This window comes from Gigantopelta aegis, chromosome 12 (assembly GCF_016097555.1).
Source record: "Gigantopelta aegis isolate Gae_Host chromosome 12, Gae_host_genome, whole genome shotgun sequence".
NCBI lineage: Eukaryota > Metazoa > Mollusca > Gastropoda > Neomphalida > Peltospiridae > Gigantopelta > Gigantopelta aegis.
In genome coordinates, this window is record NC_054710.1 from 10,247,675 (window position 1) to 10,267,922 (window position 20,248).

The 20,248-nt window shown below is 38.5% G+C and overlaps 1 protein-coding gene across 2 annotated transcripts in view; it reads left to right on the top strand.

The window, feature by feature from the left end:
- The window catches only part of LOC121386477 (cell adhesion molecule-related/down-regulated by oncogenes-like), a 187,135-nt gene that overhangs the window by 139,607 nt on the left and 27,280 nt on the right, over positions 1 to 20,248 (top strand). For both annotated transcript variants that reach the window (XM_041517394.1, XM_041517393.1), the window contains one exon: positions 5,077 to 5,229. In XM_041517394.1, coding sequence (XP_041373328.1) covers positions 5,077 to 5,229 — 153 coding nt within the window. The remainder of the gene's footprint in view (positions 1 to 5,076; positions 5,230 to 20,248) is intronic.

Consider the following 20,248-nt stretch of genomic DNA (forward strand, 5'->3'; position numbering starts at 1 on the left):
GCCATCCGTCTACAGGCTGGTAGGTACTGGGTTCGGATCCCAGTCGAGCCATGGGATTTTTAATCCAGATACCGATTCCAAACCTTGAGTGAGTACTCCGCAAGGCTCAATGGGTAGGTGTAAACCACTTGCACTGACCAGTGATCCATAACTGGTTCAACAAAGGCCATGGTTTGTGCTATCCTGCCTGTGGGAAGCACAAATAAAAGATACCTTGCTGCTAATCGAAAAGAGTAGCCCATGTAGTGGCGACGGCGGGTTTCCTCTCAAAATCTGTGTGGTCCTTAACCATATGTCTGATGCCATATAACCGTAAATAAAATGTGTTGAGTGCGTTGTTAAATAAAACATTTCTTTCTTTCTGTATCTTACACATGTATGTAAAGCAATGGAAAGATGTACCAAATGCTACACAAAAAACCCTCACATTATACAGAGTTTAAAAGAAACAACACAGGGCATCTGTTACAAACAGCCAAATAAACAACGCATCACCAGTTGTTAGCAGTGGTCTCCCTTGTTTGGTGCACTGGACTCCAGTTTATGTTTGTTTGAACATTGATGTGGATTATGTATACAGTTTGACACACTATATGTTTAAAGTGAGTTTCTCCTCTTCATCTGCTGAGCACCTGTCTACCCACAGTGCAATGGTTTATGCTACTTTCTCCATTGGTGGATGAGAAAAAGAAATATTAACACATGGAGAACATAGCTATACATGTTTTATATGATGTCATTTTTTTCTCAATGTGTATTTTTTCTACACTCTTTACACTGTTTTTTTAACTGTGGATGACATATCTATACATGTTTTATATGATGTCAATTTTTTCCCTCTGTTTATAGTTTTTGTACTGCTCTTTACACTGTGTTTTTTTTTAACTGTGGATAACACATCTATACATGTTTTATGTCTTCTTTTTTTCTGTGTGTATATATATTTTTTGTACTGCTCTTTACACTGTTTTAACTGCGGATATTCTATCTATACATCTGTTTTATATGATTTCTTTTTTTTGGTGTAATTTTTTTTTTTTCTGCATATATTTTTTGTACAGGTTTTTACAATGTGTTTTAACTGTGGATAACAGAGCTATATGCTATACATGTTTTTTTAGCTCAGTCGGTTGAGTACGTGCTTGAGGTCCTTGCGTCGCAGGATCAAACCACCTCGGTGGATCTATTCAACTGATTGGTTTTTTTCTCTCGTTCCAACCAGTGCACCACAACTGGTCAAAATCTGTGGTATATGTGATTTCTTGTCTGTGGGAAAATGCATATAAAAGATTTCTTTCTGCATTAGAAAAAAATGTAACAGGTTTCCTCTGACTACGTGTCAGAATTATTAAATATTTGACATCCAGTAGCCAATGATTAATTAATCAATGTGCTCTAGTGGTGTCATTAAACAAAACATACTTTACTCTCTTTTTTTAAGACAAATAATATCTTCTTGTTGTACATGGTATTTTCATATCTACTGGTAATTATATATATATATATATATATATATATATATATTAAATATTAAATATTATACATTTACAGTTTACATAATTTAAAAGTTACAAATTCTGTTTTTATTAGACCTAATAAAAAAAAAGTGGGGGGGGGGGGTGTATGTAGGTAAAAAAAATTTTTTTTTAAATTGAATTAAACTGAGAAACCATAATTGGCCAAGGTTTTCTGGCACTCGTCAAATTCACCAACAGCGAATTTTGAAAGCAGTTGGTGAATTTTATTTTATTTGACGAAATAATTTCATGTAATAATTGACATTTTAAAGAAAATACCTGTCGATTTCTGCAAATTTTTACGTTTAATAAACAATTTGCCGAAATGTTTTACTCACCCAGAGCTAGCCCTGGTTAGGTCTTATTTAAAAAAAGAAGAACAACAAGAACAAAAAAAAAAGAAGAAAGACTAGAAAATATAAACTGTGTACTCGTACAAAATGTACATGTGTATAAGAGTTGCTGAAGGGAGGGAAGAAAAATATGGCAGTCATCAAGAAAGCACTCTGCCTATTCTGGTTGATAATGTATTTATTTTAGAAGATTTTCCTTGGAGTTGGGCAGGATGATTCTAACAAGTACAACCAACTGTTACAAAGTCATCAAGAACATATAACCTGGGGTTCGTGATTCTTGGTTCAGATGGAAATGAAATGGATTATATACCTCAGCACATTTTAATCTGTGTGCAAGTTTTAATGAGACAGAGACTAAGAGACACAAATGAAGAGAGGGGGATGGAGGGGGTGAGTGAGAGAGAGAGAGAGAGAGAGAGAGAGAGAGAGAGAGAGAGAGAGAGAGAGAGAGAGAGAGAGAGAGAGAGAGAGGAGGGAGAGGGAGAGGGAGAGAGAGAGAGAGAGAGAGAAAGAGAGAGAGAGACAGAGAGGGAGAGGGAGAGGAGGAAGAGAGAGAGAAGAGAGGGAGAAAGAGAGAAGAGGGAGAGAGAGAGAGAGAGAGAGGAGGGAGAGGGAGAGGGAGACAGAGAGATAGAGAGATAGAGAGAGAAAGAGAGAGAGAGACAGAGAGGAAGGAGGAAGAGAGAGAGAAGAGAGGGAGAAGAGAGGGAGAAAGAGAGAAGAGAGAGAGAGAGAGAGAGAGAGAGAGAGAGAGAGAGAGAGAGAGAGAGAGAGAAGATGGAACCGTGCAGGCTACTACAGAAGTCTTATAAGAATGCTGTGTACATGTATATATTTATTACATTAAAACATGGTGCCAAGACAGAGATATATATAGATAGAAAGAGGAGAGATAGAGAGACAGACAGACAGACAGAGACAGAGAGAGAGGGAGGGAGAGAGAGAGAGATTACGGGGAATGAGAGAGGAGAAGGGGTGGGGGCAGGCTACTGTTGAAGTATTTTCATTCGAAGTCTTAGTTACATTGAAGTTCTTTAATTAAAAAATACTGTATATAGTATATATAAATATGGTGCTGAGACAGACAGAGAGAGGGTGGGAGAGAGAAAGGAGAGGGGCAGAAGCCATTTCATTCACAGTGTTGGTGACAAAAAGTTCTTTAAAGAATATTGTGTATATATTATATTGAAATATGGTACTAAGACACGGAAACGGAGAGAGAAATGGAGAGAGGGAGGAAGGGGATTAAGATAGGAGGGAAGAGAGAGAGAAGAAAGTGTGTGGGGATACTATTTTATTTTCAATCTTAGATTAAAAACATACATTTGAAGTTCTTTAATGAATATTGTGTATATATTACATAGAGAGAGAGAGAGAGAGAGAGAGACAGAGACAGAGACAGAGAAAATAGAGAGAGAGACAGAGAAAATAGAGAGGGAGAAATAAAGAGGGAGAAACAGAGAGAGAGGGAGAAACAGAGAGAGAGAGACAGACAGACACAGAGAGAGATAGACGAGAGAGAGAGAGAGAGTGACAAGAGAGAGAGTGGAAAGAAAGAGAATGTGTGAGAGAGAAAAGGAGGGTGGGGAGGCTACTGTGGGAACCATTTATTTCCAAATCTTAGACTCAAAAAACATACACTAAAGTTCTTTGAAGAATACTGTCTATATATAATATATATATATTACATAAAAATATGGTGCTGGGAAAAACAATGGCACTAAGCTAGTGAACTGAATTTTGTGAGCGTCCTCTGGAGTGTTTGGAGCCGGGACTGGCAGCAGAGCAGGGATGAAAACCAGACTTGTTATCAGTGGATCGAATTGCATATTTCCAACATACAGGCATATTAAAAACAGTTCACCCAGCCCATAAGTACTCCATCGGCTACACAATCTGGGGCTCTGTTTGTTTTCAAATCATCTCGCTTTTATAGCCTTCAGAGCAGGCTACAAAAATAATTAGATAATTATTTTTTTTACACAACTGCCACAGAAGAGAGTTTTGGGTGCTTTGATGTGGCTCAGTGGTAGATCGCTCGCTCGCCTGAATCGGGTGAGCCAGAGATATGTGATGGATCACCCACGGACTTGGGGAGAGGGGGAGGGGGTCATCAGAGGTGTGTTTCGCATCCCAACCAATGCCTTATGACTGGCTGTGTTTTGTTTTAAAGGGACTGTCTCAAATTTGCTGATACTTAAAAACTTGTTGATGTTTTTAGGGTTTTTTTTTTTATCCCCTATTGGTTTATCCAGAGGAGACAAAATATAGGTTTCATCATGGTCCTTATGTCTGTCTGTCTGTCTGTCTGTCTGTCTGTCTGTCTGTCTGTCTGTCTCTGTTTGTCTGTCTGTCTCTGTCTGTGTATGTCTGTCTGTCTGTCTGTCCCACATAAATTTTTCTGGACTTTGTTTTTGCAACTGGCCTCGGTGGCGTCGTGGCAGGCCATCGGTCTACAGGCTGGTAGGTACTGGGTTCGGATCCCAGTCGAGGCATGGGATTTTTAATCCAGATACAGACTCCAAACCCTGAGTGAGTGCTCCGCAAGGCTCAATGGGTAGGTGTAAACCACTTGCACCGACCAGTGATCCATAACTGGTTCAACAAAGGTCATGGTTTGTGCTATCCTGCCTGTGGGAAGTGCAAATAAAAGATCCCTTGCTGCCAATTGGAAGAGTAGCCCATGTAGTGGCGACAGCGGGTTTCCTCTCAAAATCTGTGTGGTCCTGAACCATATGTCTGACGCCATATAACCGTAAATAAAATGTGTTGAGTGCGTCGTTAAATAAAACACTTCTTTCTTTCTTTTTGTTTTTGCAATGCCTCAAGATATTGAGATGAAATTTGGTGTATAGCTTTATTGTGTACTGTTACAGATCAAGTTTGACTTTCAAAGGTTGTTTTTTTTAGACATTTTTCACAGAGTTATGGCCCTTGAACTTAGGAGATATGAACATTTGTTTTCTGGACTTTGTTTTAGATATTGAGATGAAATTTTGTGTATAGCTTTATCAGATACTGTTACAAATCAAATTTGACTCTTTTTTTACAATTTACCAAGTTATCATGGAGTTATGGCCCTTTAACTTAGGAGATATGAAAATTAGTTGGGGCCCAGTAGGGGACATATGTCTTGTTTTCAGCTGTACTCTCAGAATGCACCTTTTAAATGTTAACATTACACTTTCCTTGTTTTTTTTCAGTATTGAACAAATTTCAAGATACAGTGGACATAAGAATTAATGCCACAACTGGTGGCATGGTTGTGTTGCCATGCCAACCACCAGAGAGTCGTCCACAAGCCTATGTTGTGTTTCAAACGGTTGCAGGACAACCTGTGAATGCCAGTAGTAGAGGTATGTATTCACATTCTTCTGGGGGAGTGGTGGGGGTTTGAGTGGGGGAGTGGTGGGGGTTTGAGTGGGGGAGTGGTGGGGGTTTGAGTGGGGGGGTGGTGGGGGTTTGAGTGGGGGAGTGGTGGGGGTTTGAGTGGGGGAGTGGTGGGGTTTGAGGGGGGTGGGGTGGGGGTTTGAGTGGGGGAGTGGTGGGGGTTTGAGTGGGGGAGTGGTGGGGGTTTAAGTGGGGGTGAGGTGGGGGTTTGAGTGAGGGTGGGGTGGGTCATGTAGCACGGTAGTAGAGGTATGTATTCACATTCTATTAGGGGTTGGTGTGAGTCATGTAGCATAGTGGTAGAGATCTTGCTTGAGGTATATGGGTTGTTTGGGTCCATTGGAGTTTTTCCTTTTCCAATTCCAACCAATTTTGTACTTGTTGTATATTAATGATATTGGTATGTGCTGTTCTGTTTGTGAGAAAATGTTTGTAAAAGATCACTTGCTATTTTTTCAATAAGTGTAGACTAACAGGAGGCAGAATGTCTTGTATTCTCCCTCTGTCTCTCTCTCCTACTTCTTTCTCCCCCTTTCCATCACTTTCCTACCCTCTGTTTCTCTCTTCCTCCACCTCTCTCATACTCTTTTTATTCTGCCACTCTGTCTCTGTCTCTCTCTCTGTCTCTCTGTCTCTCTCTCTCTCTCTCTCTCTCTCTCTATCTCTCTCTCCATCTCTCTCTCTCCATCTCTCTTTCCATCTCTCTCTCTCTCTCTCTCTCTCACTCACTCACTCACTCACTCACTCACTCACTCACTCACTCACTCACTCACTCACTCACTCACTCACTCACTCACTCACTCGCACACACACACACACATATACACACTGTCTTTCTCGCTGACTCTGTCTGTCTGTCTGTCTGTCTGTCTGTCTGTCAAAACCAAGTGTCTTTACAACACCAAATAGTTTAAAAGGTGCTGAAGAGTCATTAAGCTGTGACTGTGATTGTTCTGTCTGATTGTACATATTACAAGTGTCACAACATGCATGTTTTTCATTGTGTGTTTCACTCACTACCTGACAGAAACCTGTCATTGTTCACACACCACGTCAGTCGGTGACCTCTACTGCCATTATCTTAGTCAAAACACGTGTGTACAGTTATGACATAAGAGGCGGGACGTAGCCCAGTGGTACAGTACTCGCTTGATGCGTGGGCCCATTGAGCTATTTCTCGTTCCAGCCAGTGCACCACGACTGGTGTATCAAAGGCTGTGGTATGTGTTGTCCTGTTTGTAGGATGGTGCGTATAAAAGATCCCTTGCTACTAATGAAAAAAAGGGTTTCCTATATTAATATATAGGTGTGTAGATAGCTGTACATACTTCATTACTAACCAGCCTCGGTGGCATCGTGGTTAGGCCATCGGTCTACAGGCTGGTAGGTACTGGGTTCAGATCCCAGTCGAGGCATCGGATTTTTAATCCAGATACCGACTCCAAAATCTGAGTGAGTGCTCCACAAGGCTCAGTGGGTAGGTGTAAACCACTTGTACCGACCAGTGATCCATAACTGGTTTAACAAAGGCCATGGTTTGTGCTATTTTGCCTGTGGGAAGCGCAAATAAAAGATCCCTTGCCGCCTGTCGTAAAAGAGTAGCCTATGTGGCAACAGCGGGTTTCCTATAAAAAACAGTGTCAGAATGACCATATGTTTGACGTCCAATAGCCGATGATGAGATAAAAAAATCAATGTGCTCTAGTGACGTCGTTAAATAAAACAAACTTTACTTTTACTTAATTACTAATAAATTTTTTCGTTTTAATTTAAATAAAATGAAGTTCGACAAAATATCTTTATGCCAAATATTTGCGGCAGGTTCTTGCGGTTATGACGAGCAAAGGTATATTGTGTATAGGTGTGCACAGCTGCACTGGACGTCATGTTTACGAGCGGGCTGCTTCCGTCAGTGTGCGTTTGATTGACAGCCGCGCGGTATCTGCGGGCCGACTTTTAGCTCAATTTCTCACGTAGATTGTTTCCCCCGCCTCTTAACTTTGATCTCTGGGTCGGCCGAGTACATTATTTAGGCTTGAACCTCGTTCTTCATTTGCATGTAGCAACTTAACAAATGTTGGTAATATATCTTAATTTTGATAAGTGCACCTTAAGACTGGCAGTTCCTTATTAGAGACAGCAGAGGCCCAAAACGGGAGTCAGTGTTTAAGTAGATCTTCAAGAGAAGCTAGCATGAGGCCCTGCGAAACATTTGTTTTCTTTAACAACACCACTAGAGCAGATGGATTTATTAATCATCGGCTATTGGATATCAAACATATGGTCATTTTTTGACACAGTCATAGAGAGGAAACCCGCTACATTTTTCCATTAGTAGCAAGGGATCGTTTATATGCACCATCCCACAGACAGGATAGCACATACCATGGCCTTTGCTATACCAGTCACGGAGCACTGGCTGGAACAAGAAATAGTCCAATGGGCCCACTGATGGGGATTGATTCCAGATCGACCGCGCGTGCACTGGGCTACGTCCTGCGCCCCCCCCCCCTTGTGAAATAATTAGAATAATGAATGTTTAATGACACCCCAGCACGAACTGTGAAAGAAAGAAAGTTTGTTTTGTTTAACTACATTGCTAGAGAGCATATTGATTTATTAATCATTGACAGTTGGATGTTAAACATTTGGTAATTCTGAAATATGGTCATCAGAAACCTGCTACATGTTTCCATTAGTAGCAAGGGATCTTTTATATGCACGATCCAACAGACAGGATAGCACATACCACGGCCTTTGATATACCAGTTGTGGTGCCCTTTATTAAAGGGACCACTAGAGCACATTGATTTATTAATCATTGACAATTGGATGTTAAACATTTGGTAATTTTGAAATATAGTTTTAAAGAGGAAGCCCGCTACATTTTTCCATTAGTAGCAAGGCATCTTTTATATGCATGATCCAACAGACAGGATAGCACATACCACGGCCTTTGATATACCAGTCGTGGTGCCTTCTGTTAAAGGGACCACAAGAGCACATTAATTTATTAATCATCGGCTGTTGGATGTCAAACATTTGGTAATTTTGACATATAGTCTTAAAGAGGAAACCCGCTACATTTTTCCATTAGTAGCAAGGGATCTTCTATATGCACGATCCAACAGACAGGATAGCACATACCACGGCCTTCGATATACCAGTCATGGTGCCATCTATTAAAGGCAAAATGGAATTGAATATACAAAGCAGTTATCATGAGGCATGGATACAAATTTGACAAATCGACAATGAAAAATAAGATCACTGGTTCATTAGCACACGGTAACATTCAATAAACGTCTTGTTTTAGTGTATTTCGCTATGTTTTCTCTTTGTTTTTCACTCGAAAAGCGCTGTCGGCCTTTCTGTAGCGATGGCTGCCGGCATCTGCTGCCGTCCATACATCATCAGGGAATCTGGAGACTGCTTTCTGACAACTGCTCCTGGTTTGAGCATAGCCCTAATGGCCAACCAGCTCATTTGGCTTGTCAAAATATGGTTTAAACGTGCTGCAACTCGCATGTGTGATAAGCACGCTCGTTAATCAAAGGCTTGATGTTCCAAAGAAGTGAAAATAGCACAAGATGAAAGAAGTTGCTATAGAAAATGTATTTTGAACCCAAAAAAATATAATTTTGTGGAGATGGGGTGTTTTTTTTTCCTTTTTTTCTTGGTTTTTTTTCTTCACAAAGTATATCAATTCTATGTTGCTGAAGGCCACATAAATCAAACTAAGTTGTACTTCTATAACAAATTTTGCTGCCATGAATATTTCTTGTTTGCCGTTTCGAAGCTAATGAAGTATTTTTAATTTTCCACTCCATTAACGCTGTGGGTGAAATTTGATTGAGTTTTTGAACTTTAGGCAGTATGTCTTATTTGTAACGCATAAATTTCTTGGGTCATATGAAAAATTTAATTTAAAAGTTTGTCTTATAAATATGAGCCACACTTTATAATTACAATTTTCTTGGGTTTTTTTTTGCCAGCTGTTAATTTTTTGGTAAAATTGAAGATGTCACAAACAAAGTTTAAAACTTAATTTGAAAGATTGTGTTACAAATATGAATCATGCTTTATTTTAAAGATGTTTTTAAAATGTTGAGGCTGTTAATTTTTTTTAGTAAAAATTGAAAATATGTTGCAAAGACATTTTTTTATTTAATTTGAAAGTTTGTTTTACAAATATCAACAATACTTTATACTTTCTTCTTTTTTTCTTTTTTTAATTAATTTTTTATTTTTTATTATTTTTTTTTTTTCAATTTATTTATTTATTTAATACCTCTTGACTTTTTATATTGATGTTGTTCATTACTTTATTTTTGCATTTACCATAGTTTGACACCCAATAGCTGATGTATTTCTCATGTTGCGATGTCGTTGAAGATTCAATCATTAATTTTAATTTTTAATTTTTTTTATTTTTTATTTATTTTTTTTTTATTATTATTATTTTTTTTTTTTTTTTTTTTTTTAATCTATTTATTTATCTATTGTTTTTGTTTTTTGTTTTTTTTGAGGCTGTTAAATGTTTTGTAAAACTACACAAAAAAAACTGAGGATGTCACAAATACGGTTTAATATCGCATTATGTTAATATATATCAACTATTGCCTTTCCGGAGCACTCGATAACACACGCGAGAGTGGAACTCGACTTATAGATAATTCCGAGTGTATAGCTGGCCGTGATATAGCTGGATCAAGTGTCGTTATCTCCGACAGTCTGAGCAGGAATGTTCCTTAAACACTTTACCATTTAAATTTGTATAACATTATCTCCCCGAGGGCACTTGCAGCTACATTGCAAAAATATCCGTCAAAAGAACTAAAAATGGCGTAACCACTCGATTTACAAACAGCTCTCTCTCATGATGCCATCTGTTGGTGATATTTTGCTCAACGCATTTGCGCAGTGATGCCTTGATCACAGAGTGATGCTGCCGAGATGTTTGTTTGATATTCCAGAATGTGCTGCGGTGCAGAAAGGCTCAGCAGCGTTGCGTCTACGGTGACGCAGTCATCGGAAAGTACAAACCACGGCGCTTGATCGTACCCTGAGAAAGTCGTTAAAAAAACCCCAGCTGGCTTGATTGCGATATATTTTTAAAAAGCGATACACGCCTGGATTTGAAGTCAAGCGGTTGAATGGGTTTTTAATGTTGCATACGTCGTGTCTGTGTAGCAGAAAATTGAGTTACGTCCCTTTGAAGTGTAGACATGTTGTACTGATAGTATGAAATATTTGTAAGTTTTGAAATGTTATCAAATGTTGGGTGCGTAAATCAATTAGCGTATAATAATATGGAGCTGCAGTTACAGTCGTGATATTATGATAAACACACCAGACAGAACGTAGGCTGTAGTTTTCTCATTAATATTTAAAGTAAAGGAAAGGAATGTGTGTTTAACAATATCTCAGCACATTTTAAACTTCAGCTCGGTAGCACATACCACGGCCTTTGATATACCAGTCATGGTGCACTGGCTGGAACGAGAAATAACCCAATGGGCTCACCTATGGGGATCGATCCCAAACTGACCTCACATCAAGCGAGCGCTGTACCACTGAGCTACATCCCGCCCCGTTTTCTAATGGCTAAGGGGCGGGACGTAGCCCAGTGGTACAGCACTCGCTCGATGCGACGTCAGTCTAGGATCGATCTCCATCAGGCTATGTCTCACTCTAGCCAGTGCACCACAATTGGTATATAAAAGGCTGTGGTATGTGCTATCCTGTCTGTGGGATGGTGCATATGAAAGATCCCTTGCTACTAATAAAAAAAATTAGCGAGTTTCCTTTCAAAGACTGTATGTCAAAAATTGCTAAATGTTTTGTCATCTAATAGCCGATGCTCTTGTTGGGTCGTTAAACAAAACTTTATAACTTTCTAAGGGTTGTCTCCCCTTTTCACAGTCCTGTTTGGGTATAAATTTATTTCAGTTCTGTAATTTAACAGACTGCACTTACCTTTCATACAGGGACGAGACATAGCTCAGTGGTAAAGCTTTCGCTCGATGCGCGGTCGGTTTGGGATCGATCCCTGTCAGTGGGCCCATTAGGCTATTTCTCGTTCCATCCAATGCACCACGACTGGTATATCAAAGGCTGTGGTATGTACTACCCTGTCTGTGGGATTGTGCATATAAAAGATCCCTTGCTGCTAATCGAAAAGAGTAGCTCATGAAGTGACAACAGCGGGTTTCATCTCGCAATATCTGTTTGGTTCTTAACCATATGTCTGATGCCCTAAATAAAAATGTGTTGAGTGCGTCGTTAAATAAAACATTTCTTTCTTTTTCTGCTTTATTCAACAACGCCAACACAGTTCTCCATGAAAACCGTGTACACATACACCTATCATCCAGGTTCGTCGGCATTAAGTCAACTGCACAGTCAGGTTACCACCTCGTCTTTTGTTTAAAATTTAAATTTCCTCCCTCACCTGAGGTTTAATATTCACCTTTCTCGGCTACTTTGTACCGAGGTGTCTCCTGGGTCCTGCTGATTGTGTTTAAGAGGCGGCCTTTTCTCGCCCTAATGATACCGGGGATGGCATTAAAGCAGCAAGATGAGAATTTTTCCCGGCTGAATGTCAAAGGCGTCCCACCGTTTGATTGCGTACTAAAACGCATACCTGTTTGAGTGGGAAAGCCAAGCATGTCAGTTGTCAGACGCACGATGCTTATAGACAAATGATAAACTGGGAGAGTTTTCCTTTTATTATTATTGGTGTTATTCCTTCGGCAAAAACGCAAGAAACGGGTTTGACGGGAATTGTTGTTTTTTTTATTGTGTTTTTTTTTTTTTTTTTTTTTTTTTACACAAAATGGTAATCAAGTTATTTGATTATCCGGATTTTTACTGTGTGTAAACATCCAGTACGAAACTGTAAGATTGTAAAAACACTATATTATATTACAATTAATAACAGCTTTCAAGCAGAATACTTGTAAATGAGTGTATTAAATAAATCTGGCGTAGGAAGTGTGGGGGAGCAAGGGGGCATGTGCCCCCCCCCCACTTTTCAGATATATTGCCTTATATATGCTTTATAATAGTGTCAAAGTGTGAAAATATAAAAGTGTACACTGTTGTGAGCAAAGTTTATAGTGGGGATTGAGTCATGCTCCCCCAGAAAATATATTGAATAAAAAGAAATATTTGCTTGAACAGAAGGGGTGGACAGGATAGCACATATCACAACCTTTCATATACCAGTCGTTGTGCACTGGCTGGAATGAGAAATCTCTTTCCTGGTTAAGTATGTAACCTCCTTGAAATGACTGCAGAATGGTATTTCAGAGCCTCTATGTTTTAAAATTTCCCAGGGACGGGGGATGCCACAGAACCCCTTAGTTTCTAGCACCTTCCATGCTTGTTCGTTCCAAGAAATCATCTGCCCCCCCCCCCCCCCCCACCCAATATCCTAGCTATGGCCCTGTTTTCCATTAGTAGCAATTAAGGAATCTTGTATATGCACCATCCCAAAGACAGGATAGCACATACTGCCTTTGATATACTGGTCGTGGTATACTGGCTGGAACGAGAAATCTCTTTCCTGGTTGTGACTGTGTTGTGATGTGAAAGGGTTATAAAAAGAGAGAGGTGTTTGTATATTGCCATCACTCTCAGCTTGTTTACTTCCCCGATACAATGCCTGATAAAGAAACTCAATATGGCAGGTTATGGCCGCGAAGTCGGCTCCCCCATTACAGAGTAAACAGTCTCGTGTAAACCGGCTATGGCTTATAATAAAACGGCCTGCTGGGAAGATACTGTATTTGCCAGATGAGTGACAGCTGTCAATTACACTATCGGCCAATCACTGGCTAACAAGATAATCACAACAAAATCCCCCCCCCCCCCCCCCCCCATGTCAAAACAAATGCTGCTGTTCTTGGGGTTGTCATGGAAATGGATAAAGGAACCGGGTTCCCAAAACAGGAAGGTGCTTAGCGAAATGGTTTTGTGTGTTGGAGTTGACAGTAATGAATTGAAAACATCACAGTTTACGATCTGATAGTCTGCGTTTAGATTCCTGGGCACGAATATTACACCAGTTGCACATTCGGTTTCATTCATTTCAATTTGCTATATTGGGCTTGTGTTGAATTGTGGTTCGAGCACGCTGTCCTAGGCATACACCTCAGTTGCCTGGGATAGTGGGTTAGTGGTTAGCTGTTAATGGTTAGTGGCAGTGTTCCGTGGTTAGTGTCATTCATTATACTTCTTTGTTACTTGTTAATTGATTAAATATAGGAGTGCAGTGGCGTAGGAAGATGTCAAAAAGTATGTGTGGTGGGGGTGGGGGGGGGTGGGGGGTGCATGTTTTATATTTACACACTTTTTACACAAATATCAAGCAAAATATTAGAAAATTGGGGGCACATGCCCCCCTGTTTCCTAAGCCAGTGGAGTGGGTTGGGTTTTTAGTTTGTTTTTTCTTAGGTATCGAAATATTTTTAAGTGGTCTTTTCTGGAATCTTTTTTTTTCAGGAACTTCAAATTACTACTTACTCTTTTCAGGAGCTGTAGCTACTTAATCTTTTCTGAATTTTTTTTTATCATCATGAACTTTACTACTTACATGCACTTTATTCAGCCTTTTTTTTTTTTATCATGAACTACTACTTAATCTTTTCAGTAACTTTATCATCATGAACTTTACTACTTACATGTACTTTATTCAGCCTTTTTTTTTTTTATCATGAACTACAACTTAATCTTTTCAGAATTTTTTTATCATGAACTACTAGCTAATTTATTTTTTTAACAATTTTTTTATGATTAACTACCAGTATACTTAATCTTTTCAGAATTTTTTTTTATCATGAACTTTACTACTTACATGCACTTTATTCAGCCATTTTTTTTATCATGAACTACAACTTATTCTTTTCAGTAACTTTATCATCATGAACTTTACTACTTACATGTACTTTATTCAGGCTTTTTTTTTTTATCATGAACTACTACTTAATCTTTTCAGAATTTTTTTATCATGAACTACTAGCTAATTAAATTTGTTAACAATTTTTTTATGATTAACTACTAGTTACTTAATCTTTTCAGAAATGTTTTATCATGAACTTAGAATTTTTTATCATGAACTACTACTTAATCTTTTCAGAAAATTTGTATCATGAACTATTAGCTCATTTATTTTTTTAACAATTTTTTTATGATTAACTACCAGTATACTTAATCTTTTAACAATTTTTTTTTATCATGAACTTAGAAATTGTTTTTATGATTAACTACCAGTATACTTAATCTTTTCAGAATTTTTTTTATCATGAACTTAGAAATAGTTTTTATGATTAACTACCAGTATACTTAATCTTTTCAGAATTTTTTTTATCATGAACTTAGAAATTGCTTTTATGATTAACTACTAGTTACTTAATCATTTTAGAATTTTTTTTTCGTAAACTTATTCTTTACAACTTATTCTTTTCTGGAATTTTTCATCATGAACTTTGTTACTTTATTCAGGAAGTTTTCATCATGAACTTTGCAACTTCCTCTATTCAGGAATGGGGTTTTTTGGGGTGTTTTTTTTTAAATCATGAAGTTCTCCTACTTACTCATTTCAACATCAGACTTTTAACATGTGTGTTTTTCACTCCATTAGGGTTTTGATCTATGATCTGGTTTAGCTAGTCGTATGCTGTGGCAGCTTGTTTTTATGAAAACCTTTCAAATAATTGATAAATGGCTCTTTACCCAGTCCTTGTTGCCGTGGCGATGCCGAGAAACCGAGGCAATCCTGCTGGCTTATGATCTATGAGGGAGACCGGAGCTACACAGCCTGATTCATCTTTCCTGTGTTTCCTCCTCTCCACTGGGGCCCTTTTTGGGTTTCCTGCATTTGTAAACAACAGGGGCGAGACAGGACGTAGCCCAGTGGTAAAGCTCTTGCTTGATGTGCGGTCAGTTTGGGATCGATCCTCATCAGTGGGGCCATCGGGCTATTCCTTGCTCCACCCAGTGCAACACGACTGGTATATCAAAGGCTGTGGTATGTGCTGCCCTGTCCTTTCTGTGGGATGATGCATATAAAAGATCCCTCGTTACTAATGGAAAAATGTAGCAGGTTTGGAATCAATCCCTGTGTCAATAGGCCCATTGGTCTATTTCTCGCTCCAACCAGTGCACCATGACTGGTATATCAAAAGCTGTGATATGTGCTATTCTGTCTGTGTATTTTGGTGCATATAAAAGATCCCTTCCTACTAATGAAAAAATATAGTGGGTTTCCTCTCTAAGACTATATGTCAAAATTACTGTATGTTTGACATACAATAGCCGATGATTAATAAATCAGTGTGCTCTAGTGGTGTCGTTAAACAAAAACACTTCTTTCTTTTTTTCTTTCTTTTTTAGTAAACAACATATTTTTGTGAACCTTGCTTTGGACTTGAGATAGTGAATATAGAGTGTGTGTGGGTATTCAGATATTGTCAGAAACTATTTCGGTTCTTTGCGGTTCTTTCTCTGGGAACCAGAACATGTGTTTTGGGGTCTGAATGAAGAAACATTGTTTTCGTTCCATACATTTGCTCACACTAAAACCCTCCGATACGATAAAATTATTGAAATGATACTAATTTTGGCTACACCTGTCTTCTTCTTAAGTTTCAGCTTGGTAGCTATAACAGGGCGGGATGTAGCCCAGTGGTACAGCACTCGCTTGCTGCGTAGTCAGTCTGGTATCGATCCCCATCGGTGGGCCCATTGGGCTATTTCTCATTCCAGCCAGTGCACCAAGACTTGTATATCAATGGCTGTGGTATGTACTATCCTGTCTGTGGGATGGTGCATATAAAAGATCCATTGTTGCTAATCGAAAAGAGTAGCCCATGAAGTGGCAACAGTGGGTTTCCTTTCAATAATTGTGTGGTTCTTAACCATATGTTTGACGCCATATAACCGTAAATAAAATGTGTTGAGTGTGTCGTTAAATAAAACATTTCCTTCCTCTGTGTATTTAACAACAAACATGGGACTACATTTGTAGCACAGGAATCTCTAAATATTTAACAAAAGTGTGACTATATTTGTAGCATGGTAATCTCTAAATATTTAACAAACAAAAATGGGACTATATTTGTAGAACAGGAATCTCTAAATATTTAACAACCAACATAGGACTGACTATATTTGTAGCATGGGAATCTCTAAATATTTAACAACAAACATGGGACTATATTTGTAGCACAGGAATCTCTAAATATTTAACAAACATAGGACTATATTTGTAGCACAGGAATCTCTAAATATTTAACAAACATGGGACTATATTTGTAGCACAGGAATCTAAATATTTAACAACAAACATGGGACTATATTTGTAACACGGGAATCTCTAAATATTTAACAAACATGGGACTATATTTGAAGCACAGAAATCTCTAAATATTTAACAAAGATGGGACTATATTTGTAGCATGGGAATCTCTAAATATTTAACAAACATGGGACTATATTTGTAGCATGGGAATCTCTAAATATTTAACAACAAAAATGGAACAATATTTGTAGCATGGTAATCTCTAAATATTTAACAAACATGGGACTATATTTGTAGCACGGGGAATCTCTAAATATTTAACAACAAACATGGTACTATATTTGTAGCACGGGAATCGGCTTTTAGCAAGTTAATAAAAGACAAGTGTGAGACACATGATATGGGTTTACGTTGGTTCATTTATAAACCTCGAGATGACAGGTATACTGGAGTAGATTATGTTCTCGCGTGGAATGCGAGGGAGCAAGGTGAAGCTGGCAGGTGATGTGGTGTTAGTGAAGTTCAGCGCAAACCAACCCAAATACATTTGTTATCCATGCTTGATAAGCTTTTAAAATTTAAATTGTTAGTCTTTCATATTGGAGAGCAATGTTTCCCCCAACTGTTTTTGGCTGATAGGTGATTTAAGGCTGGTAGGTACAGGGATCGCAGCTCGGTCTCGGTAGCTAGCATCATGATTAAGGCTGGTAGGTACAGGGTTCGCAGCCCGGTACCGGCTCCCACCCAGAGCGGGTTTAAGGCCAGAGTAGGTGTAAGGCCACGACACCCTCTAACCCACAGTCCTGGACAGACAGTCCAGATAGCTGAGGTGTGTGCCCAGGACATCATGCTTGAACCTTAATTGGATATAAGCATGAAAATATTTAAGTTGAAATGAAATGATAGGTTAAAATTTTAAAAACAATAATTAAAATTTAATTGTAAAAAGTAAAAGTGTGTATAAAAAAAATGTTTGAAAAATCTTGCAGCATACCATGTTAAATACACTAATTTGCAATGATGTGGGCTCGAAACTCACTAAAAAAATATAGTGGCCCAAAAAATAATAATGGATGTTGGCAAATTATGGTAAGAAAACCACGAGCAAGATTTTAATGTGGAATACAAATATTAACAGTGGCTCATATGTTATAGCTCTAAAGAAGATCGCCCACACAATATTATTTGGGTGACTAATGCCATTGTTTTTTAAATATTTAAGTCACCCACACGGGACATTGGTTGCATTTGCATTTCGAAACCTGAATAATGTGACAGTTGAACAATATTCTACACTGGGTACAGCGTATAAATATAATTTAATAGCGAAGATCTTAATTTGATTAAACCTAATGGTGTAATTCTGTTTGCAGAGTAATTTAATTACGGTAAAGTACACTTAGAACGAACATGCTTAGAACAAACTACTGCGTAGAATGAACTGATCGTAAAGTCCCGTTTTATCTCCCTATACATTAATAACCAACTTGTACAAATGTGCACGGACTTAGGAAGGTGCCAAAAAGTTAGGGGGGGGGGGGGGGCACACACACATATATATATATATAAATACATGTATAAATATTTTTTAAAACATCACTGCTCCCACAAGGTGGGGGGCACAATCCCCAACTTGCCCTGCCCCCCCCCCCCCCCCCCACTTCCTAAGCCAGTGATGTATATGACAAAGTACTGCTATAATGAACTAACTACATTTTATGATGGAATTTTCTAGATTTTTTTGGTTTTCGTATGCAGTTAACTGATGTTTGTCTTTATTATGCGACATAATTTGTATTGATTTAATGCTAAATGGTTATGTGAGCCGAATTATATGCAAATAACCGATTTATGCTATAAACCGATATGCAATAAAGTGGATTCGACTATATCATGGTCCGTTCCAGTTCTTTATAAGAGTATTTTACTGTAGTATTTCACATGATCATGATTCTTTTAAATTTTAAACCTAACACTTTCAGATAGTCGCAAGTTCTTTTATGCAAGGTTTTTTTTGGGGGGGTTTGTTGGGGTTTTTTTTTGGGGGGGGGGGGGTGCTGCTTTTTTAATTCTTTAATTCTTAGTAATCATTCAGATTGAATTTTGTTTTTAATAAAATATTTTTAAGCATAGTTGGAACTTTAATGGTTTTACATTAATAAGGGGATTGGTGTGGGATCCATTCTACTTTTAGGGTATATTTCCTGTGTAAAATGTTTATCACTTCAATTGATTGATATAATCTCTCTTTTAATGGGACCGGCCTCGGTGGTGTCGTGGCAGGTCATCGGTCTACAGGCTGGTAGGTACTGGGTTCGGATCACAGTCGAGGCATGGGATTTTTAATCCAGATACCGACTCCAAACCCTGAGTGAGTGCTCCGCAAGGCTCAATGGGTAGGTGTAAACCACTTGCACCGACCAGTGATCCATAACTGGTTCAACAAAGGCCATGGTTTGTGCTATCCTGCCTGTGGGAAGCGCAAATAAAAGATCCCTTGCTGCTAATCGGAAGAGTAGCCCATGTAGTGGCGACAGCGGGTTTCCTCTCAAAATCTGTGTGGTCCTTAACCATATGTCTGACGCCATATAACCGTAAATAAAATGTGTTGAGTGCGTCGTTAAATAAAACATTCCTTTCTTTCTCTTTTAATGTTACACGTTCATGTATAGATTCATCCCCTGTACTAGATAATGTGTTAGGCTAGACCACAAGAGAATATGAGAGTGCTGTGTACACAGTAGCAGATCCAGGGGGGCGGGATCCAGGGGTCCATACCCCCCCCCCCTTTTAAAAACTGACCATAACCTTTAAGGGAAAACGTGATTGTATTAACTGTTCTGTGTAAAAAGAGAGATCAGTCATCACATTTGGACCCCTTTCTTTCAGAAATCCTGCATCCGCGCCTGGGTCCGACGCCATATAACCGTAAATAAAATGTGTTGAGTGCGTCGTTAAATAAAACATTTCCTTCCTTCCTTCCTTCCTTCCTTCCTTCCGTGCCTGGGTACATGGTTTTTATGTATGTAATCTGTGAGAGCGTATAAAGTTATGTATGTATGTTTGCTGTATAAAGGATGTGTGTATTACATTGTAGTATGTAATATTTTCTTTCAAAAATACCTTATTGTCGAGATTTCAAAGCTAGCAATTAGGTTTGACATTTTACTGCCAAATAATCTCTTGCCATTGTATCTTGAAGGCATCATTTTGAGATTTTTTTTTGTTTGTTTTTTATACCTCATAAATGGTTGGCTTTTGACACTTCTGCCACAAAAATTCTGCATTTAATCCTTAAACCTAAGCTGGGCCAAGCACGTAAAACATTTTATCCTGAGAATATCTTATTTGCCAAGAAGCTGTGCACATTTATTTTGTGTGTGTGCGAGGTTGGGGAAAAAAGAAAGAAAGAAAAAAGGTTGAGACTGTTCCAAGGGAGACAATTCCATTTATCTTAGCTAAACCCCCTGCTGTTAGCAATGACTGTATAAGAATGAGTCTTCGCGTCGTTGTTATCATATACAGTTATCGTCGGCGTTTAAAATAGCTAGAACCTTTCAATCGAGCGCACAGATTTCTCACAACACACAAGATTTCACTGATAGGTTGATAAATGTTGGTTAAAACGTTTGTGGGTTTTTTTTTATGTTTTGTTTTGTTTTGGGGGTTTTTCACCCTCC